Source organism: Crotalus tigris, unplaced genomic scaffold (assembly GCF_016545835.1).
Source record: "Crotalus tigris isolate CLP2741 ecotype Arizona unplaced genomic scaffold, ASM1654583v1 scf7180000018155.2402879, whole genome shotgun sequence".
Classification (NCBI taxonomy): Eukaryota; Metazoa; Chordata; class Lepidosauria; order Squamata; family Viperidae; genus Crotalus; species Crotalus tigris.
The window spans coordinates 1,687,897-1,712,134 of NW_024096851.1; the positions used below are offsets into that span (position 1 = coordinate 1,687,897).

The 24,238-nt window shown below is 37.6% G+C and overlaps 2 protein-coding genes across 6 annotated transcripts in view; one reads left to right on the forward strand and one right to left on the reverse strand.

Annotated features, from left to right (window-relative positions):
- DPH5 (diphthamide biosynthesis 5) overlaps positions 1-6,157 on the forward strand; it is a 39,547-nt gene extending 33,390 nt beyond the window's left edge. For 4 of the 5 annotated variants that reach the window (XM_039348475.1, XM_039348474.1, XM_039348473.1 and 1 more), the window contains exon 8: positions 833-6,157. In XM_039348475.1, coding sequence (XP_039204409.1) covers positions 833-1,038 — 206 coding nt within the window. In that variant the 3' untranslated portion in view covers positions 1,039-6,157. Of the gene's footprint in view, positions 1-463 lie in introns of all 5 variants that reach the window. The other variant, XM_039348476.1, reaches the window with a different exon arrangement.
- The window catches only part of SLC30A7 (solute carrier family 30 member 7), a 34,560-nt gene continuing 15,760 nt past the window's right edge, over positions 5,439-24,238 (reverse strand). The window contains exons 9-11 of the mRNA XM_039348465.1: positions 11,723-11,813; positions 10,741-10,890; positions 5,439-7,399 (exon numbers count right to left, since the gene is read on the reverse strand). Of these exons, the coding sequence (XP_039204399.1) occupies positions 7,352-7,399; positions 10,741-10,890; positions 11,723-11,813 (289 nt within the window). The 3' untranslated portion in view covers positions 5,439-7,351. The remainder of the gene's footprint in view (positions 7,400-10,740; positions 10,891-11,722; positions 11,814-24,238) is intronic.

Consider the following 24,238-nt stretch of genomic DNA (forward strand, 5'->3'; position numbering starts at 1 on the left):
TGAGAACCACTGTTCTAGTTCTTCAGTGTTTGATCCAGTAATTTATAGCAAACAAACCATGGATACTCGCTTTCCCTATAAAGGCAAGATCCTAGCTCAGATACACTATTTATCAAAAGCAAACCTGGAAAACACAGTTCACTACTATGAAGCAAAGGAACATAAGACAAGAATTAGGGTTAAGGAGAACTTTAACCACAATTTAATTCATCATCTTGATTCAAATAACATAAAGCAAAACATAATCCAATTTACTGTGTTATGCAAGTTATGGTTAGTGAAAACAACCTTCCCCTATCAAAGCAGCAAGGAAAACGAATGGGGGGAGTAAAACTGATTCCCAGCAAACTCTACTTCATATTCTCTGGTTACAGCAGCTTTTTTCCAGATACAAAACCCTGTCCACAGATATTTCAGAAATGCTTTTCCTTGTCTTTTCATTTTTTTTTTATTTTTTTTTTAGAAAATTCCTCAGTAACCAGGAATAGCACCTAGTGTTTCTAGGGGGCTATATTCACTTAAATAACTGCATGACTGAGAACCTACCTAATTATTAAACCTGAAGTTCAGATTCCTGCTAGATCACCGTATTTCCTGTGCCTGATCTTTACACATTTTGTCACATCCTATTACGAGGCAGTGTTACAGGTATTGCGCCGATTTTCAGAGAAGTGACTGTAGATTCCGAAACCTTCAGAAGATTTCCTGGCGTCGGTATAAGATGACGTAACCTTGAAGGAAAGGAGGGAGAATCACTTCCTCTTTGGATTTGCTGCAGGAATCAAGATTTTTAAAGCAGATTTCCCTAAATCATTGTCCTTTGTTTTTGCAGAAGTAACTGAAAACACTGTCTGTGTAGGCTTAGCAAGAGTTGGTGCACTTGATCAGAAGATTGCATCAGGGACTCTACAGGATATGAGTACAGTGGCCCTCGGCGATCCTCTGCACTCTATGATCATAACTGGAATATTGCATCCCTTGGAAGTAGACATGCTTAAATTATTTGCAGTAGATAAATCCATCTTTGAACACCACTGAATTAGAAACTCTTTGTGCCTTACTGGGAAAAGACGCTGATAAATTCCTTGTTGGCAACAGACTACTCTACAAAGAAGTCACCCATATCTTTCTAAAGACGACAGATAGCAAGCCCAATTGTGATTCCTTTATGGCTCAGGCTCACTGCGTGCAATTTGTAAATGTTTTGTTACTTGACAGAAGTAAAATAAAAATTGAGAGTATTGTATTGATTCCACCTGTATAGCAGGTGATGGGAGAACACTCAGTATGGCAAAAGAGAAAATTCAAAAGATGAAATATAGCACTTGGCTAGGATGGTTAATTGTTAAAGATTTGAAAACAAAAAAAAAATATTTCTATCTTGTTGGCGATATCCCAAGGAAGTAAACCTGTGCCTAAACTGTATCATTTCCAACTGCGGATAATAACAACAGTAGCAGTAGATAAAGCTTGAATTGAACTTAAACTACTAGCTTTTGCTGAGCGTTCTTATAAGGCCGTCAGATCAAAGAGACTTAAGGAAATTTACAATTAAAAATTCTGTAAAAAAAACAAATACAGAAAATAAGCAGTGCTTTGAGGAAGTCCAAAAACCCAGTTCTAGCCCTTTTTCAGTGACAGCACAAGGCACCTCAACTCATGGCCTGATCGATCAAAAAGTTCAGTATTTTCTGTAGCATTTTCTGTAAGAATGGTATTCTAGCAAGTAGGAGTCATGACAGAGGAGATAGGAATCTGGGATCTCTCAAAGGACACTGAAATGGGCAGAATGGGCAGAAGAAATTGGGGAAAGTTAATCCCACAAATAATCTAATCTTGAACCAGGAAGGGCTTTATGGATGATATTGTGCTTGCTCACAGAGCAGAGTCATCACACAAGTGAGATGGGCAGCACTATCAATCTACTAAGTCAGTGTTTCCCAAACTTGACAATTTTAAGGCATGTGGACTTCAACTCCCAGAATTCCACAGCCAGCGTTGCTGGCTGTGGAATTCTGGGAGTTGAAGTCCTCATGCCTTAAAATTGCCAAGTTTGGGAAACACTGTACTAAGTAAATAATTACTTGTACAGTTCCATGCTGGATCAACTGTACTTTCCAAGTGGTGTGCCAAGTGCAGTCCTACATGGACCACATTATAGAAATCCAAATAAAAGGTAACTAAGCCATGAGTAATTATGAGACTGGTCTCTCGGCCTAGGAAAGGCTTCAGTTGGCACACACAATGAATCCATGTAAAAGGTGTCTGCTTCCTTTCTTCAAACAAGTGATAGGAAAGTGGGCCATGCACTGGCTGTATGGAGATGGAGATTTTTGGACTGAATCCATGCAAATAATTCCTTGCAGAGAAAAATAATGTCTCTGCAGAAGCTGCGTTAGAATTGCCTTACTAGTTCCCTGCACAGCTTGGCCAAGAAGGTCAATTGTGTACAGCAGAGACGGCATCCAGACCACAGGCCATTTCAAAAGTGGAGAGGGTCTTGGGGACCCCATCAGTGTATGCAGCCAATGGTTCATAATTCTCATGCAGCTCTCCTTTATTCCTTTTTTCTTTAAATCCTTTTTACAGCATGTCCTTTCAAAAATAAAGAGACTATGTCCTTCCAAATGAAATAAGACTCAAAAAGATCTCTGCCTCTAGAGCAAGCAGGAGGTATCCACTTTCAACTATATGTGATGTGGGAAATGGACTTTGGCAGTTGGTTCAATGTACTATTTGTATTGACTTCTCCTTCTCTCTGCTGTTTTCTGGAGATTTAGAGGTTCCTCCCCAAAAATTTCAAGGGAGATTAAAGAATGCCATCTTTTCTGTGCCATTTCCAAGAAGAGGTGCCTCAACTCAACACTGCCTTGAGTTTCTGCAGAAAGAGTGGGAAGTAAATCTACCCAACCAACCTCACATTATCACTGCATTTTGATTCACACATTGTGTTTTACTAATACGTGGCTTAGCATGCTATGCGGGACCAGCTGCTGTTGTGCATCAACCACAATGTACAGCTAAGGTCTACGACACCTCTATCTTTTTTGCCAAGTAGAAGAGAACTTAAGAATGCTCTAAAAATGTATTTCACTCCAAGAACTACATAAACAATATATGACCTTTTAAAAAAAAGTTTTATTGATAAGAAAAATTGATCCCAAATATGTCAAACATTTTTGCTGTTTCAATAAAGATTATATTAAAGTAGAAAAAAATCCAATAAAATGTTCAATATTGCACTGACAGCAAATCAGACTGGCTGCTAGCTATATTATTTTCAAGTTTATTTCCAGTATATTATCTTCAGCTACCACTTTGAATTTATCGGTAACTAAATTCCTTAAATTGTACAAAACACCAGGGCTTTAGAAACTAAACAAAAGGAACTAAGAGTTTCGCCATTTTCTCATGCAGGAGAATGTATGGCTAGGCCATAAATGCAATCTATAATCTTTAATTTAAATCGAGGCTTGGCAACAAGACACCACCACTAAATAGTGGTTACTAATCTCAAAAGTTAAAAATAGGCAGCTGAAATCCTATTAAATCAGTGTTCTCAAGTCAGAATTTGGACTATTAGAAATTTATTTGACAGCTACAGGTTGCATAGTGATTCACGTTGCCTGAACAGACTGCAGACCCCTGCGTAATTTTTTTATTTATCCAATTTATTTGCTGCCCATCTTGTGGTTCAAGGCGACTGGCAAGTTTTGGGAACTGATATAGCAACCAGGCCTCAGTAAATGAAATATGCAAACAATGCTTTTAGTATTTCATTACAGTGACACTTTCCCCTCAAGACAATGGGAGAATAAAAACAGAAAAATCCATCTGTGCTAAAGCTTAGTCACAGGTTCGAAGTAAATTTACTCATTGGTGAGAGTTTTTAAAGTTATAAAAAAAATTGCAAAAAGATCAGGTCAAAGTAGGAAGCAGGACTGAGAAAAATGCATATTGAAGTACTTTCTGTGGCAAAATAAAAGCAGAATCAAGATTTAAGAAATTTAGAACAAAACAGGATAATTTTCTAAACTGGACAAAGCATGGGTTTCATCTAAATCGGGTAGGCAATCTTGGCTCTTTTATAACTCGTGGACTTCAACTCCCAGAATTCCTGAGCCAAGATGGCTCAGCTTGGAAACTTCTCTTTCCCCTCAGCATGGCTGGCTCAGGAATTCCGGGAGTTGGAGTCCAGAGTCATAAAAGAACCAAGGTTGCCTACCCCTGATCAAAATCATACCAACCATATTTGCAAAGAAAAAAAAAACTGCAGTTCTCCCCTGGAAAACATAATTAATTTCAGCCCCCCCCCACCCCACAAAACCAGCCATTGATATTTCCACTGCCAATCTCGATTTCTTCATCTGCCAACAATATTCATTTGATAAAGTGCAGCTAGCATCTCTTCTAAAAATTTTGGCCACAGTTAGACCAGTACTTTGTTTACTAGCCAAGACTCTGAATAAAATTGCAAGCGTTCATTTTTAGGAATGAAAAAGCACTGAAAAAAAACCAGGTTATTCAAGTCGCTGGTTCCATCTGTAGAAAATAATGTCCTAAGCTCTCAGCTATGTTTGGCAGCCTATTTTCCCTCAAGAATGAAACAGATCCTAAGATTAAGCCTAATACTTCGAACTTAAAATTATAAAGAACACTTTTTCCTTCATATTATCTATCTGGAGCTTAGCGGACAATAAACCTGTTCTACAGATCTCCTAAATTAAGTATCTTGTCTCGTGATTAGACCAAAATGCACATTTATTTAGGGAGTGAGATCTCTGCTACACTATATGGTTTCGAGGCAACACATTCAATGTATGTTATGTTGCCAAAAGTTAGATAAAAGCACATTTCAGTGCCACATATTTGGCAAAAGTATAATTTAACATGCTTTGCTGTTTGACATTTGGCCGAGAGAAGTCAGCAGCAATAACGAGGACTACATCCTGCAGAAACAAAACGAAGAGCATATTAACCCCACTAAAAAGGGTAAGCAGTTTCCAGCGTCTCTTATTTAAGGCACACCCAAGATTCAGAACGTGCCAACAAAAGCCACTGGAACAGTCATGTCAAAGCGTAAGCAAAATTTGCACCGATGCACAAATCAGTGGAATAAGTTGATTTTCTTTTTTGAAGAAGTGATTACAAGTAAAGTATTTAACAACAAGTTAATGACCTATTTCAGCCAACCCTTTCTCTGAAACAGATTCAGAGGGGATGGGGATTCACATTAGTCTACAAAGAGCTAAATAATTATCTCCCTGGGAAAAAATAATATTTCTGCACCAAGTGAAAACAGCACAAATTTTTTCCCCGGGAAATCTGCTGCTATTGTCTTTTATGAATGAGGGAAATAAGAAAACAGTAATACACAAAACAGTTTTCATTGTGTCTTATGGAAAGGAAGGAGGCCCAAATACGCTACTGTGCAAAAATAATGAATCAAAACTTATATTAGGGTTTAAATTACAGGTTGCATAAAAATACATTTCTAACATTTAAGCAAAACAAAGCAGGGTTAGAAATTAAATAACCAGTAAAAGGTTATCTAACAACCAAGGGATTAAAAATAATAAAAAGTTATTCCCATAAAAACAGAAAATCCACACTTACAGTTTTTTCCAATATAAAATTCAGGTCCATTTTATGTATTTCTGATGCCTAATACAATTTCATGCAAGCATTAAAAAAAAACAATTGTTTGTATTTAAAAAAAACCATTTCTGACCATTAGTAAATGCTAGCCTTCATTTTTCTAGGCAAGGACATATTGCTTGCATCGCACACTTTTATTACAATTGTCTTAAAAAGTCTAGTGATTTCTGTTGATTTGACAAACAATGAATTGGGGCTTTCCATATTAACTTAAAATGGAGACTAGCTTCTGACCAACTTCAGTTCCAACATTAGAAACAGCAAAATGCACATGTGGCATTCTAACCAAATGAAACCTTTAAATATTACACTTGCACAGTGGGATATATAGACACCAGACATATTACCCAGAATGCTCCTGTGAAGTTTTGAAAGAACTTTAATTACGATGGAGAATAGCAGCACAGACAATATTGGCAGAGCCAGTCACTAAATAATTAAGTGCTAGAAAATGCTGCTGTAAGATTTATAGGTCCTACAAGAAACTGATAAAAAAAAACAACCCTCTTTGAATATGGGGTTTGGTTTAGGAAAACTCATTATGTTCAGTTAAAATCCAAATGTTAAAACCTATGCAGATAATGGTGAAATTGCTGGAAGAATATCTTGGATTCACATTCATAAGAGGATCAAATAATTTGTTAAGTAAACATAACAGAATACAAAATAAAATCATGTATTGTCTGTTGGCTAGTATTAAAAAAAACCCTTCTATCAAAATAAATGTATCCAACATAAAGGGTTCAGAAAGGAAGTGGTAGTACAGGAAGAGGCAAATCCATAACTCTCCTTTTGAGCATTTCATAAAAGTTAAATTTAAAAAACCCTAATTATTTACTGCAAGACTTGGCCATGATGAAAACAATTAAAAGACATCAGATCGGAGGAAGACATTCTTGCAAGATATCCTTCTGCACACTGGCTACATGTAGTAATGCCCAATTACTGTCGGGATGCTACAGAATTAGCAGCCAAGATTTTAATTCACGATAATGAAACATACTGCAAGTGTGTTTTGCATATCCATTTTAACTTTGTATTTGAAAACTGAAGAGTCGTCTCCCCAAGAAACTTAAAAATGTAACGTTAACAGGGAATCCATCATCTCTGTATTCAATTACACATTTACAGCACACCAATTGCAAGCAAAAACTTTTACTGGTACAAGTCACAGCCGTAAAAATTAATAAAAATCCCCACTGTTTCCTATCTGTGCTGACAGATACTTTGATAAAAAAAGGCACTCTGAAAACCCAATATGGTTTGGTTCATTAAGTTTGCAAAGTACAAACAGTCTCATAAACAGTTATGCTGTAGAATGTCAACTACTGTGACATTTCTGTTTAATTTCTCCCTCTCTGTAATAATACCGATTCTGTGGGAACAAGAAATCTCTGCCATAGCTGCAGCTTTACAGAAAGCACAGTCAATGATTGCAACCACACATCTGTATTGATAAGTCTGCTGTCGGTAGGAACAAACTTGGCAAAGAATCCACAAAGTTTTGGGGCTCCTGTAAATCAATCCCAGGTAATTCAAGATGAGGCCTCTTTTTGTTTTCTCTTCTGCTAATCGGACGGCAGGAGAGTTTGCTGGGAAACGGAGACCAGGAGTTTCAATTCCAAAGGAAGAACAAAGTCTTAAAATGACAGTACTAGAAAGCTTTGGTCCAAAGTGGAGATGAAGAGGTTCGCTACATAGTGGCAAAGTCAATTTGTACATACAGTTGCCTCACTCCAGCCTGCAAAACACAAGGAAGAAAAGGCACATATATGAATAGAATAGAGCTGGAAGAGACCCTGGAGGTCTTCTAGTCCAGCCCCCTGCTTAACCAGGAGAACCTATACCATCTCAGACAAGTGACTGTCTAGCTCAGTGGTTCTCAACCTGTGGGTTGGGACCCCATTTGGGGTCGAACAACCATTTCACGGGGGTTGCCAAACAACGCAGTCCACCATTTTTTCCCCCTTTTCCTTAGCTGTGCTACTCCCTTTTATTCTATTGGCAAAGCCAATAGGAATTGTCCAGGCTGTCTCTGCCCTGCTGAGCCCGCCAAAAGTCCCATTCTGCAAACAGTGCTGCACCAGTTGAGTAGTCCTCGACTTACGACCGGTTGAGTAATCCTCAACTTAGGACTGGTTGGGGGTTGCAACATTAAAAAGGTTGAGAACCACTGGTCTAGCCCCTTAAAAATCTCCAGTGATGGAGCGCCCACGATTTCTGGAGGCAAGCTGTTCCACTGGTTGACTGTCCTCACTGTCAGGAATTCCAGGTTGCTCTCTTTGATCAGTTTCCAATGAGAACAAGTGAACCACGTTTCCAATGCAGGGATGTCCAACCTGGGCAACATAATGGGTAGTGGACTTCAACTCCCAGCATGGCTGGCTGAGAAGTTTGAGAATTCCAATCCATAAGTCATAAAGTTGGCAAGGTTGGACACCTCTGCTATAAAGTCCACTCAATGTGATCTGTCATGGAAGTGACTCGCAAACCATTGGAGGTCTGCTCTCTTTGGGAAAACAACCGTTGTAGACCAATGGTTGAGATGTAGGATCAAAGAGACCCAGGTTCAATTTGCCACAGAGATCACTGCATGACTGTGGGTCAGTTGCTCTCTCATCCCAACTCTCTGAATAATGTTTCAAGGATAAAACGAGGGAAGTTCCCTTGTCTGCCACATCAGACAAGTTCCCTTGTCTGCTTTTCCAATAGAAAAGCAGATATAAATTCAATAAACATGACCACTACTATGCATGAACAGTTCCAATTAATAAGATGGCACCATAGCGAACTCTTAATTTCATTATTCCTTGGTCTTACGATCGTAAAAATAAATGGATTTTTCTGGTTCAAAATATTTTCGTAAGAATGCTGGAAAAGCATTCTTGGCAACCTTTGCAACTGTATGACTTGTGGACTTGAATTTTGTGATGTGCAACACTTAATGTAATGAAAACGAGAACTAGCCAATATGTAAGACTTTTATGATCTACAAAGAAAAAATTTAAAAATACACATAACAATGAGACAATAAACATCACCAGATTGACTCTATTTTAAAGTTCAGAACATCACAGATTTACACTGTGTGCACAATTATTAGGCAAGTAAGTATTTTGACCATATCATCATTTTCATGCATATTTTCCACCTCCAAGCTGTATAAACTTGAATGCTTAGTGCAGTGTTTCCCAAACTTGACAATTTTAAGGCATGAGGACTTCAACTCCCAGAATTCCACAGCCAGCAACATGCCTTAAAATTGTCAAGTTTGGGAAACACTGGCTTAGTGGATATAAGCATTGGTGTGTATTTGTGTAATGAGGAAGGGTGTGGCCTAAGGAGATCAACATCCTATATCAAGGTGTGCATAATTATTAGGCAGCTTCTTTTCCTCAGGCAAAATGGGCCAAAAAAAGAGATTTAACTGACTTTGAAAAGTCAAACATTGTAAAAAGTCTTTCAGAGAGATGCAGCACTCTTGAAATTGCTAAGATATTGGGGCATGATTACAGAACCATCAAATGTTTTGTTGCAAATAGTCAACAGGGTCGCACGAAACGTGTCAAGAAAAAAAGATGCATCTTAACTGCTAAAGATTTGAGAAGAATCAAATGTGAAGCTACCAGGAACCCATTATCCTCCAGTACTGTCCTATTCCAGAACTGCAACCTATCTGGAATGCCCAGAAGTACAAGGTGTTCAGTGCTCTGAGACATGGCCAACGTGAGGAAGGCTGGAATCCAATCATCACTGAACAAGACGCATAAGTTGAAACAGCAAGACTGGGCCAAGAAATATCTAAAGACAGATTTTTCAAAGGTTTTTATGGACTGATGAGATGAGAGTGACTCTTGACGGTGGATAGCCCATGGCTGGATCAGTAACAGGCACAGAGCTTCACTTCGACTCAGACGCCAGCAAGATGGAATACTGGTATGGGCTGGTATTATTAAAGATGAGCTAGTTGGACCTTTTTGGGTTGAAGATGGACTCAAAATCAACTCTCAAATCTACTGCCAGTTTTTAGAAGACACTTTCTTCAAGCAGTGGTACAGGAAAAAGTCTGCATCTTTCAAGAAGACTGTGATTTTTATGCAGGACACTACTCTATCGCCTGCATCTAAGTACTCTACTGCATGGCTAGCCAATAAAGGCCTCAAAGATGAAAGAATAATGACATGGCCCCCTTCCTTACTTGACCTAAACCCTATTGAGAACTTGTGCACCCTTCTTAAATGGGAGATTTACAGTGAAGGAAAACAATACACCTCTCGAACAGTGTCTGGGAGGCTGTGGTTGCTGCTACACAAAATGTTGATCGTCAACAGATCAAGGAACTGACAGACTCCATGAATGGAAGGCTTATGACTGTTATTGAAAAAGGTGGCTATATTGGTCACTGATTTTTTTTTAAAGTCAGAAATGTTTATTTGTACATTTTGAGTTGTTTGTTTATTATTCTCACTTTAACAGATGCAAATAAACAAGTGAGATGGGCAAATTTTTATTTTTCATTTAGTTGCATAATAATTCTGCACACTAATAGTTGCCCAATAATTGTGCATACATATTCTCCTAAGAAAGCCAAAACCTCACTTTTACTTTCTTAAATATTCAGGTTTGAGGTATATTAAGGTTTTGGATTGACCGAGAGCACTATAGTTGTTCAATAAGAAAATTAATCCTCCAAAATACAACTTGCCTAATAATTATGCACACAATGCATTAGATTGCAGCTTTTAAAAATAATAAGACAATGTGGGCATCTTAACATTTTAAAATTTTACAATTTTTAGCAAAACCAAAGAGGCAAATGTACTCTCTGTGAAGTGATCCACAGACCAAAACTCAACAGAAAAGTTATATTTGTAAAGCTAAACAGCATCTATCTAGAAATAAGTGTAAATAGAATTTAATATAGAATTTAAATTCAGAAATAAGGCTTCTTGCAAATCCTGAACTTTATATCCCAACTTTATTTTTAACAGGTTAAAAACTGTTATACCTTAATAAAATTTTCCTCAGTTGCTAAAAGCAGGATTGTAACTTATAACTTAGATATACAAATGCAAATTTTACCTGAGTAAAAATGTTGTGAGTTTGGCTTAATATCCACTTTGCATCAGCATCTGGAGCTACAAACAGTTTCAAAGTCCCTATGTAAACATCAGTACAAAGAGTCCAGAAATGAGGATCGTGCAAATTGTAAACTCCTTGCAATTGTTGAACCTAAAATACAGAATTTAGTATTTTAGTCTTTCCTTCTTTTAAATGATTGTAACAGAGTGGTTTATAAGAACCAATTAATCCCAACCCTGAATAATTCTATGTACTCTGTTACATAATACACAAAATGAATTCCCCCAAAAAATGTCCAATTATTATTTTTTCCTTTAAGGCAAATATAGTAAGTCAGTCTCAGCCTAATTTTGAAGACAGGGTTTCTTTTCCCAATTTTTATTCCTGAAAAAAATGTTTCCTTCATGGTATTAAGAACACTGTGGTACTCTGTACTAAACCATTTTTAAAAAATCCCAGGTTATTAAAGCAATCATAAAAACCTGCTTTGCGCAAAATCCTAAACAAAAATTATGTTCATTCTCACATTAACCCCAAAATAAGCACACTGCGTTAAGGTTTAAAAAGTATATGAGTTAACAGGGTTATAGCTTAACCATTTTAATTGATAATAACTTTTTTAACATAATTTGCCTTCAGATGTTAATTTAGACCACCTGCCAAGGTCCAAAAGTCATCTCTACAAGTATCATGTTGGGGAAAGCTGTACTGGCATACAAAATTGAAAGTTAGTCTGGTCATTAATGTTACTTGTTTGTTGATTATTTCTACAATTATGAGAATGAGGTTTCAATTTGTATAGAATGAAAATTGCCCAAATGTACAAATTTGTTTCATCAGATAAGAATTGTTAATTTTAGGGTTTATTCATTTACTAGGAGAACTGAATATGTTTTCCTGGAGGACAGGTGTTATCCAGATGTTAAACATCTGCTGCTATTTGAGGTGTGTATTTCAAACCAATCAAAATACTATAACTTACCCGTTGATAGCATTGAGGCAAAGCACTTTCTAGAGAAGGAGGTGTTCGCTGCATCAAAATTCCAATGGATTCTCTCAGGAGTGGAACAACACTAGAAATATTATTTAAAGTTATCTGATAGATAGATAGATAGATAGATAGATAGATAGATAGATAGATAGATAGATAGATAGATAGATAGATAGATAGATAGATAGATAGATAGATAGATAGATAGACAGACAGACAGACAGACGAATGCAACATACTGGAATTAAGTTCATTCTGATGAAGAGCTATTCTTAGTTTACAACAGCTGGGAATGCTGGGATTGTAGTCGCTAAGCAATGTGGTCACAACATCTTGCTTTACGACTGCGTCATTTATCAACATAAATTCCACTTCCAATTGTAGTTATATTTGAGGACCATCTGTTTTCAAAACATTATGCTAAAACTGAATTGTCCAAATGTAACCATTGTTGATTAATTTACATATCCTAAATAGCCATCTCTCTCTCTCTCTCTCTCTCTCTCTCTCTCTCTCTCTCTCTCTCTCTCTCTCTCTCTCAAAAAAAAAAGCAATTTACTAACTAGGGTAATTTCTCATGAGGGAAAAAAGAAGATTGAGACCACTATTCAACCTCATACAATTCTATTTTGACTCAGGTGCTTGACAAAAATGGCAACACAGTTAGAAAAAAGAAATATGATGGCTCTGTGGGGTCAGTTACAATGGTAGCTAAAATAACTCTCAAAATAGAGAATATATACATTATTAAAAAAGGATACTTGCTTCTGTTTCTGGTTTAGAAAAAGTTTATAATCCAGAATAAAAAGGAAAGGGGTACAAGTAGGGGACAACACAAGGAGAAAGATCGCAGAACGAAATTAGTAGGTACATGTTCAGCCATAATTAAATGACTTGTCTAAAACAGCCATCTCTGCATTTCTTGAAATAAGGGAACCCGGGGATTTTAGCAGAGCTCAAGCAGGAAGCATTTGGAAACAATTTAAAGGCTCCATTCAATAACGGTAAAATAAGCATATTGAGCTATCAGAGGAGACCCACAATTCCCATGATAAATGATTTAGAATCATAGATCATATACAGCTGCACTGCTCAGAATACTGAGAATTTTATGACCCTAATATCAGGAATACTGACCTCATCACAGTAATCTGTGGAATGTGGGTGTACAACACAACAACACACATTATGTTGTTATGCTAACTTCACTACTTATGTACCTGTATATGATATCACATTGCAAATACAAAAAGATCGTGTTGTCACATTATGAGGCACATTTTGTCATTTTGGTATTATTATGATTAGGATCAAATGCCATGACTTCGCAATAGTCTTAGATTTGGAATATTATCAAGAACCTTCAGAGGTCTGGTTTGGAATTTTCTAATAACACCATAAAATGGATGAAACGTCTATGCAGTTTCCTATCCAGATTAAGCACTTCATTACTAGCTTTAATCCCACTTTAGGACCATAGAAATATAAAGATAAAATAAGTCTTAAATAATATTCAGGGGAAAGAAAGTGAATTAGAGACAAAGCTCTTAGGCAGAAAAGTTATACCTTCAAATTTTCCAAATTCTCCATATATCTCGTAATACTTCTTTTCAAAAGGCTGGTATATGCACAGGATTAGAAAATTATGCTGTAAACATTATTCACATGATAATTTCCCACTACAAGCTTGTCCATAATGGAAATTAACCATTCAACATCAGCATTATTGTGTTATTATCTGTGTATACTTTCTCTGTGGGAAAAGTGATAAATGAATATTTAACACCAATAAAGGCCTCGGAATTCTATAAGGCTAAGAGATTATTGATTGCCAGCCAACCAAGTGGTTTTCCACAACTATCAGAACAGAGAAGGACCTTAATCCAAGCAGCCTAATCAATTTACAGCTACCATGGCATGCACGTGAAGGCAAGTATGTTCTCTTTGAAAAGAAAAGAAAATATAGTTTCCCTAGAGCCAGCTGGTTAATGGGAGGTTTAGTGGGATCCAAGAGAGAGTAGAATTGCCCTCTGCAATAAATTATTTTATTCTTAGTTTTAATAACATTTCAGGGAGACTTTAAAAGTAGAGCCATACAAGAAGACTTAAAATGAAGTTCAGCTGAAACATGTGGAAAAAGTGAATCAGAGCAATTATTCCTTTAGAAACAAAGAACTGCAAAATCAATTCTAAACCTCTTTATCTAGATGATCTCATAAGCCTTTTGAGGTCATTTAAATTATGGGTGCTGCAAGTCTTGATATGTCCTAGAAGGACCTATCCAGATGTAAAGAATTTTACATTTTAGAAAGTGCATAGACAGCCCATCTGCAATGCTTAACAAAGACTCCTTTGCTATTTCTGCATACATTTTTAACAACTGTAAGCAATCTGGTTGTAGTTTCCCACATTTGGCACTTGCAAATAATAGTCTGGTGGTTATACTGCTTATTAATATATGACTGCATTGGAAAGTTATATTAGATGCTATTTTGGCTTAGACATTTAAACAACTGATAATATTGCGGATATTGTGGCATAACTGTTTATACTAATCGTATGCTTGACCTTGGCTAATCTTGAAAAGCAAACAAAGGCTGGATCTAGTTTAGGGCTGAATGAGAGACATCAGAAAATGTCCATAATTATAATTAGATTGGGATGTCAAAAAAAAATCCCATAAGAAGGTAATGGTAAACCACTTCCATATAGGAAAACTATTTAGGCATGGCCATAAAGTCACAATCAACCCCCCTCTTGGAGATTTTATTTTTCCTGAGTTTAAAATATTATTTTCATATATCAAAGGAATTATTTGTATTGCCGCTCTATGTTTTTGGAGTTCATTGATTCCAAGCTGTGTGTTACCTGGCTCTCCAGCATAATAGTTACAGAAATCTCCCTTGTCCATCTGATTTTATTTTGCTCTAGATTCTTTTTATTTTAAACAAGAAGGAAGCTCACAAAGCGAAGGGTGAGCTTTAGTTTTTAGCACAATCTTTATTCCCAGAGTATTCCTGGGCCTTTTACGGACATTCATAGAAGACAAAAATGATAAGGGTTACAATGGAGTGCTGACTGTGTATGTCCACTACCTAGAAAAAGAAAGCATCCTGAGAGGGTAGATGAAGTAGAGTGAACCTACTAAAGTTGCCTATGATTTCAAAGGTGTTTTGTAATGCCCATTCAGATCAGCCATTTTGTTCCCATGCAAGCTCCCACCTAAAAGAACATCTAGAAGATGCTCTCAAGATTCCAAATATGCCCACAGGTCCAAAGTGGAGAATACTTTTGTTTAATAAAGATCTGAGACATATTCCTGTCCTGTATCGCTATCCTTACCCTATGAGCTGCATGAAGCACACGTGTGCAGAAAAGCAGTGTACAAATTAAAACAACATGACTCAACGGTGAGGTAAACTGCAGGAAACCTTGAATTATTTTACTACTGTGATTAAAATGCAAATGAAAGAAAAATAGGGGCTTTCCTCAAGTCACAAGCAGTTTGCACGATAAGGAGAGATGTTCCACCATATTCAGCCCAATAAAGCAAATAATTCAGCACATTAAATCTAATGTGAAATAACTGTAATAATGTCTAAAGAGTAAAGTAAGTGGGTGGGAAGACAATTCATGCCTAGAAAGGATCAAAGGAGGGCAATCCTTAATCCTTATACTTTGTGCCTACCCTTTTTTACTCTGGTCCTATTCAGTGGAACAAAGCACCATACTGAAAAGGATTAAAATCATCAGACAGATGAACAAATCAAAAAGCAGGAAGGAAAAATTGCCTCTGTATGTGTGTGTGTGTGTGTCTGTGTGTGTGAGAGAGAGGGGGGGGAGGGAGAGAGGGAGAGAGAGGGAGAGAGAGAGAGAGAGAATGTGTGTAAGGTGGGGACATGCTACTGATTACTGGAGAGGTTTGGGAGTTTTTTCATGGAAAACATAGACTAAGTTAAAAAAAGGTTCTTGAAAGCTCTTCCGCTTCTAAAGTCACATTTAAAAATTGTAAAAATTTTATTTTTTTAAAAAAAAATAGTCATGTGAATACTGTAAAACTGCAAATGTGAGATAGCAGATATTTGTAACTTCTCTTGGTAATTATTTGTTCTTCATCCAAACCAAAGTAAGCAAGACCACGATAAATATTTTACCCTATTTGGAATATTTCTTAAGAGCTGTGCATGTTCATTTCAGGGACTTTATTTTGAATTATTAAATTTTCAAAGTTTAATGGGCCACTTAATCTGGACAAAGGCAATAAAAGAAAGAAATGTTTGACACAACATTGTTATAGTGCTATATTTTTTGATATGTATTGCCAAAAAACTGACATTTGCTTGCAGTTTCCGACAAAAAACACCCATTGGCTAAAATATGTTGCTTTAATGACTGCTGCGTTTTGTGACTGCCACGAAATAAGTTATAAAATTGGGCATGGTCACATGGTGACCCCCCCCCCCCCCGCTTAACAACTGCCACCACTCAGGATCGTAATTCCAGGATCAATTACAGTTATATGTTAAGGTTTACCTGAATTAAAACGTAGTATGTAGGGTAAATTCAATGCATAGTTGTCAGGCTAAGCCCAAGAATGACAAACAGCAACCCAGTCAGAATTCAGTTCTTTATTTGTTTACACCAGGGGTCTTCAAACTTGGCCCTTTTATGACTTGTGGTCCACAAGTCATAAAAGGGCCAGGTTTGAAGACCCCTGGCCTACATAAAGGTTTACACCCTAATGCAGTGATGGCGAACCTTTTAGAGACCGAGTGCCCAAAAACTGGCCCCGCTCCCGCTCCACCCCCTGCCCGGCCCCACTCCACCCCCACCCCATCCCCCGCCCTGCCTGCTCGCAGGGCCACTCACCGCCTCCAGGGGTCGCCGCAGATTGCCCAGGCAGTCCATTAGCACCATAGCGGCCACGCCCTCTGCCCATGCCCCACAGCATCAACTGTGTGCAATGGGGCGTGAGGGCAGAGTCTTGTCCACGCTACCTGGCTGCCATGTCCTTGGCTGCGCTGCTCCGCATGGGCCATGCTTGGGGGTGGCTCTCCTCTAGGGGGGCTGTTGGTGAGGGGGTCACGGGGGGAGGGGAGGCTGGGGCAACAGCACATGTGCCCACAGAGAGGGCTCCAAGTGCCGCCTCCAAGTGCCGCCTCTGCCCTATCCTTACTCTCTTGCTCAGTCTCCTATCTTGCCTCTTGGTCGTGCTGCCTTTTGTCTCACCCTCTTTTTTGGAAATGTGCTCCCATCTTCCTAAAAAAACTGCCCCTTCACTGAAATCCATCACATTAGCTTCCCCTCGGTGGGCACCATCTCTCACAATAGCACTTAAGTTCTAACAAAACAAAGCACACACACACTATCTCGATCAAGAAAAGGAAGACATTATCAAGGCAGGATTGGTATAACGTGCTAAGCTAAAATCAAAAGCACATGTGATGGCTTAGAATGATATATGAACCAACTCTTTGCCATGATATATACCTGCATGTTTATTCATGTAGTCATGGTTTGACACTGCACTAAGCAACCATAGTACATTCTCACAGATCCCATAAGCAGCCCTCCCTCCAAAACTGCAGCCATGAGCAACTATATTAACACAGCTTTCCTGTACGTTTTCCACTGCAGACCTTCACCCATAAGGATATAATGGAATAGAGTTGCAATATTTACATCATTTCACAGCACATAGCATACAGTTATAAGCCTAATTCTGCTGTTTATAGGCATTAATATATCACAGCAAATGTATCTGGAATGTATTAGTATAAATTCAGACCTAGATCAAAAAAGTGGAGAATGTGGAAAAGAATGAGCCATTACTTCCAAACCAAAAATGGAAATTTAAGATGACCAATTTACATGGTACAGATATTTTTTTTAAAGAAAAAAATCTCTTCTGATTACGCAGGAAAAACCACCACTCTACTGTATTAAAAACAGGCCTCAATTAAACTTCAAAATAATTTTCTTTCAAGCTAGTTCATTCCACCGCCGAATGAATACATGAGAACAACTGCATGTTTCTAACAGGAAAATTAAATTTACTCTAAAGTGAAACACTGAGTTTAGGCAATTGGCATTCGGAATCAAGTGTCCTGTTACCCATAACTTTCATCACTGCATGCTCTTTAAAAATTCCTTTTCTGTGATGGACATTATTTTTAATCAAAAAGATTGATTTTTAAAAGTTTAGAATCAAGTTTTGTTGCAAGGTGAACTAGCACTGAATTTTAGGTAAAGTTCTTGCCCATTTTATGTTGTTAAAATGACAGGACAGCTTGACTAGAATTCTTAATCAATTAATCAAGATTTAAGAAGTACACCTATGTCAATATGAACCCTACAAAAGCAATATAAGAACTAGGACACATCTTTAGAAAATTGAATAAAAACCTTTTCTAACACTTGAGTTCCAAATCAATGTATTTTTATGTGCTTCTGGTTACTACTTTATTTCATGTTTCAAATAGAAAGAACAAGTGAAACACAATATGAATCCTTATATTTCCCAGGCACAGCTATCACAAATAAATACATTTATTTTAAATTGCAATGGCAGATATTATTTTGCCAGATGAACCCCAAGGGATCAACCCTATCAAGTTTCATTTTCAGAAAAGAGAAATCTTCTATAGAATAAGATACCGTATATTCCGCCATATAAGGCGACCCGGTGTATAAGACGACACCCGTCTTCGGTGCTGAGTCGCATGCCTAGAAAGTCATCTTATACGCCGGAAACTGCCGTTATTTCCGGCGTATAAGACGACTCGGCATATAAGACGACTCCCGACTTTGGCGCCGAGTTCAATGCTTTCAAAAGTCGTCTTATACGCCAGAAAGTACGGTAATAGAAAGTTTTCTGGTTTATACCGTGGTTGAATGAATCCTTGAAACTATTACACTTCAGACATTCAGAAATGATAAATGTAAAAAATAGGAAAGACATTCTGTGGCAGCTTACAAAATAATATTTTACTACCTCCTATGAAACAACTTATACTCCCTTCTTGCCATAGAACAGTGGTGGCAAACCTATGGCACGGGTGCCAATGGCGGCACTTGGAGCCCTCTTTGTGGGCACATGCGCTGTTGCCCCAGACTTGCCTTCCCCCGTGACCTCTTCCTCTCCAGTAGCCCCCCTGAAGGAGACTCACCCTCGAGCGTGGCTCACACAGAGCAGCGCAGCCAAGGACATGGCAGCCAGGCAGCGTAGACAAGACTCTGGCCTCATACCCCATCATGCAGTTGGTAGAGGGTGTGGCTGCCATAGCGCTGCTGAGCTGCCTGGGCAATCTGCGGCAGGCCCTGGAGGCAGTGAGTGGTCCTGTGGGCAGGCAGGGTGGCAGATGGGGGGGGCAGAGCTGGGGCAGGCAGGGGGGGTGGAGCAGGAGTGGGGCCAGTTTTGGGGCACTCAGTCTCTAAAAGGTTCGCCATCACTGCCCTAGAAGGTCCACAAAGATATGTTGCTAAGTCATTCAAAGCGTAATCTATCACTTCAGCTAGACATGGGACAACAAAACATAGACAGTGAAGGTAAGGCACTTGCATACCTGAAATTTTAGTCTCAGATCCAATTGGGCTAGTTCTCAATTTGGATTCTGTCATCCAAAGTGATCTTATTTATACAGGTAGTCCTCTATTTACAACAGTTCATTTAGTGACTGTTCAAAGTTACGACGACACTGGAAAAAGTGACATGACCATTTTTTACACTTACGACCATTGCAGCATCCTCATAGTCACATGATCAAAATTTGGATGCTTGGCTACGGACTCATATTTATGATGGTTGCAGATCACATGATCCTGGGGTCATGTGATCACCTTTTGTGATCTTCTGACAAGCAAAGTCAGTGGAGAAGCTAGATTCACTTAACCACTGTGAACAAAGGCAGTAATTCACTTAACAATTGTGGCAAGAAAAATCGTAAAATGGGGCAAAGCTCACTTAACAATTCTCTTGCTTAGTAACAGCAATGTTGGACTACCTATGTACTTCTTCTCACACACACAGACACACACACAGACACACACACACATTGCGCAAACGGAAATGATGAACCTAATGATCTGGCATAAAAACTGTGTCCTACTCAATCATAGTAGATTAAGCGAGTTCTCCATAAAGTGGCTTTCCAATCAAGGTGTCATCCAGATGTGTGGACTTCAATTTCCAGAATTTTCTGGGATGCTGACTAGAGCATCCAGACTATGGAAGGCTGCACTATATTATGTCATTCAAATTGTTGGCCAGGAAGCTAATAGGCTCTTCCAGTTTAATTTTACTCATAATATCTAGAATTGTTCCCCAAAACTAGTGTGTCAAGTAGTGATTTATCATAAGAGAAGGTAGCAAGATAAAAAAGAGAACTAGTGTGGTGGTTAAAGTGCTGGACCAGGCGCAGGCAGACACAGTTCAAGTCTCCCCTCAGCCATGAAGGCTCATTGGATGACTTTGGGCCTGTCCTTGTCTCTCAACTTAACCTACCTCACAGGACGGCCTTGTAGGATAAAATAGAAGAATAGGCACTATACACTGACTCAGCTTCTGAAACAAAAGCTGCAGCAGAAAACTAAGAGTCGTAAGCACATGATTTTGAGTTTGAGAAGTATCCTTTGGATTTAATTTGGATGCCCAACTTTAAATTCAACCATTTTTTAAAATACTGATGCAATAGTGTATAGAGAACGTAATGATTTTTTAAATTTTCAATCAATTCTCTACCTGTGCTTGCTGACATATATGTATTCACCTGAAGTATCCTTCTAAAGAAATCCTCACATTCAATTACCAAGTATGCTTAGTTCAGCACCACAATCTCTCTTACTCATTTATGCCACTAATCCACCTTCTTTCTAATTTGCAAAAGCAAATGCAGTTATGTTTAGCAGTATGCATGTGTGGTTCAGCAGTTTTCAATTTGATGTTTACACCAAACGGAATTTATGATCTAGCAAATGTTGAGCCTCTATTTTACAGCCTGGAAATGCTCTGCTAGATAAACAGAGTGATCTCCCTGTTCTCAGTATTAAACTGTAATAATGAACAGTTTAAACCAATCCCTGTTATCAAAATACAGGAAGTATGTAGAGTCAAAGCAATAATGGTAATTTAAGTTGAAGGCCAGTTCACCCAAACTTTGTTTAAACAGATGGGCTAATGCAGTGGTTCTCAACCTTTTTAATGCCGCGACCCCCAACCGGTCGTAAGTCGAGGACTACCCAACCGGTCGTAAGTCGAGGACTACTCAACTGGTGCAGCACCATTTGCAGAATGGGACTTTTGGCGGGCTCAGCTGGGCAGAGACAGCCTGGACAATTCCTATTGGCTTTTGAAAGCCAATAGAATTAGACTCTATTCAAGAGAGTCTATTCTATTGGCTTTCAAAAGCCAATAGAATAAAAGGGAGTAGCACAGCTAAGAAAAAGGGGGAAAAAATGGCGGACTGCGTTGTTTGGCGACCCCCGAGAAATGGTCGTTCGACCCCAAATGGGGTCCCGACCCACAGGTGGAGAACCACTGGGCTAATGCAATACAATGTTCTTTGTGCAATGCACAAAAAATATGCAAGCCCAAGACTTATTTATTCCTCTGCTCAGGGTCTTTTCAGAATCAGACCACATGGACATGGGATATATATTTCTTCTTGAAGCTGAATTTAAAAGAAGTAGAGGATTCATCGCACAAGCTAGACAGAATTTTTAGTCTTACTTGCAACATCTTTCTATTCAAAAGCTTGGAAGGGTAGCAGTGTTAAATAGAAATGGAACAGAGGGGCTACCTGCTTCTGGTTTTCATCTGTTTAGATTGCTCCTTTGCAAGAATTAGCAGCCAAACAATTGGAGATTATTCTTCAGGTCTTCTCCATCATGTGTGCTATCACTCATTATTATTGCCTTTTTTCCTGATTATAACCCAATGGGTTATTCCTCCAACTCATGAAAATGAATGACATTCATTTTGATGCTAAAATGGCAATATCCAGGCATTACAGGAAAACAGTTTCACAGTCTTTTAAACAGAAAATCACCAAATTCTCTCAAGATACTGAAAAATTAATTTCCAATATGGAATTTCAGAACTAAAATTAGCAGATCTGTTTTTATTTGGACTCTGGCTATTACAGACTTAGATACAGCAACTAATAAAAGTGTTATCATAACGTTTCTCTGTTATCTCACTTATACTGGGCTTCATATTTCACGACCTCTTAAAAATGTCTTCCCTTGTATGTGTTATCTACTATATGAAAGTAACTTCATACATCTGTTTAAATGGCCCAAGCCATAAGAAGATTATACAACAATCATGTGTTGGTTTTTAAAGGCATCATAAAATTCCAGGGAATGACAAAAATGGGAGCAGACATTCCCTGCAACCTATTGTAATACAGTAATTTATATTCATCGGGTGGAGTTATGACTCTTTAAAATCATAATCAACCTAAAAAAGAATCACATAAAAAAACACTTTAAGCATATTATCTGACCATTGACGTCTGTGTACTACTATGTTTACAAATCAGTTCTCCACTGCTTTCGTCAGGGATAAGAGTAGATCACCAATATTGTATTCTTCAAATTATCTATGTTTCAGAATGTTATTTTGAAAGCAATTTTACACTCACATCTATTTTACAAAGTATTTAAATGTATCTATTATAATGTATTTTAAGTTTTAAAAAACCCTGATGGCTTTGTAATTTTGTCTGAACAAAGCATAATGTAGTGCATTATTAGCATAAATTCAATTGCAACTCTTATTTCCACATGATGTTATGACACTGATCATGTGACAAATTATTATTGAATATTAGTGATACACAGTTTGATTTAGCTTCTCAAAAATATTCATGTATCTTTAACACTGCCAGACAGCATGGTATTTAATATGTTATCTATAGACTCTGGAGCACTTGCACAAGTATTTTTATCTCCTATTTTAAATTACTAGCTTTTCATAACAGAAAGAGTAAACTAGAAAGAGTAAAGTAGAAGGAGTAAAGAAAGAACAACCAATCTTTATTCGTGCTGATAAAAGTTAAGCGAAAGTCAAGAAAATACAACAAAACTTATATATATGTATATATATATGTATGTGTATGTATGTATGTATGTATGTATGTATGTGTGTATATATATGTTATCTATTCATTAAACATTTAATTGTTTTATCTCCTGGTGCTCGTTTTTATCTTTTGAATATGTATACACCCAGGAGACTACGTTCCTCAATTTTTAGGTTAATTTTTATATATATAATAAGAAATGGAAGTAGCTATTTAAAAAATGTGAATCGAGATTTCAGGAATTAGGCAAAAGTATATTTCCCATTGAAAACACGGTTTGCATTTGATTTTCTTTTGATAACTCCAAGCAGCTTTATAAAGATGTAAGGTTCTACTATTACCTTACTCAGTAGTGGGATTCAAATATGTGAACTGGTTCTCTGTGTGGATGCCGCTTCCGGAAGTCCATTCTGGGCCTGGGCAACAAAAAATTAGCTACCGGTTCTGCCGAAGTGGTGCGAACTGGCTGAATCCCACCAATGAGCTTACTTAATATAAATATTAAAAAAATAATTATAATAAGAGAAATTTATTTCTTGCCCAGCCCTAAATCCAATGCAATCATAATGGGTCACTGTTTCACAACTAGTATAGCCAAAGCCATTATTAGTAGTCAGAAGCGCTGAACTATTCTCCAGAAAAAGAAAACTTAAAATTGTACCAATAAATTAACAAACCCATATATACAGTTATTTATATTTTATAGGATCACCATCAAAAATAGTATAATTGTAACTTGCCTTTAAAAGGCAATCAAGACATAATGTGTACATTAATCCTACATGACAAAAATAAATTGCATTAGCCTACCAAAAAAACTGTTGGCAAATTTGTATTACAGAACTAAGCCAGAAGCTTTTCATTTTAAAATTAAATATATTGTAACCATGTAGAATACTTAAAAATTATGTTGCCTTGCCAAAAATGTCATCATTACTGACATATAACAATGAAGTGTTAAAGCAACCAAGTGTCTTGAAATCCCAGATTAAAATCTCTCCCAAAAGAGGGATGGCCCTGTCCATTTTTGAATGGCAGCACTTGATATGCATGATAAATCTACTGCTGTCCTTGCCAAATTATTGAATGATTTTTGTACCTATAAGATCACTTCTACTGTTTCTTTGATTGAACACAATGCTACCTAAACACAAATTCTGGATAGAAAGTAACCTGATACTAAAGCAAATGTATTATGCATAATCATTTTTATGTAGCACCTGGAAAATTAAAGGCAAACTATGCACTGAATCTGAGATCATTCTTCTTCTTTTAGTAATGCAACAAATGCTTACCATAACATAAAGATTTCATGGTACGAATCAGAAAAGCCATTTTGCAATCCTTATATATATATGTTTTCTGAGGTTTTCGCGGGTGTTTGTATGTAGGTCTTTGGTTGTTCGGGTTTTCTCCCGCGTAA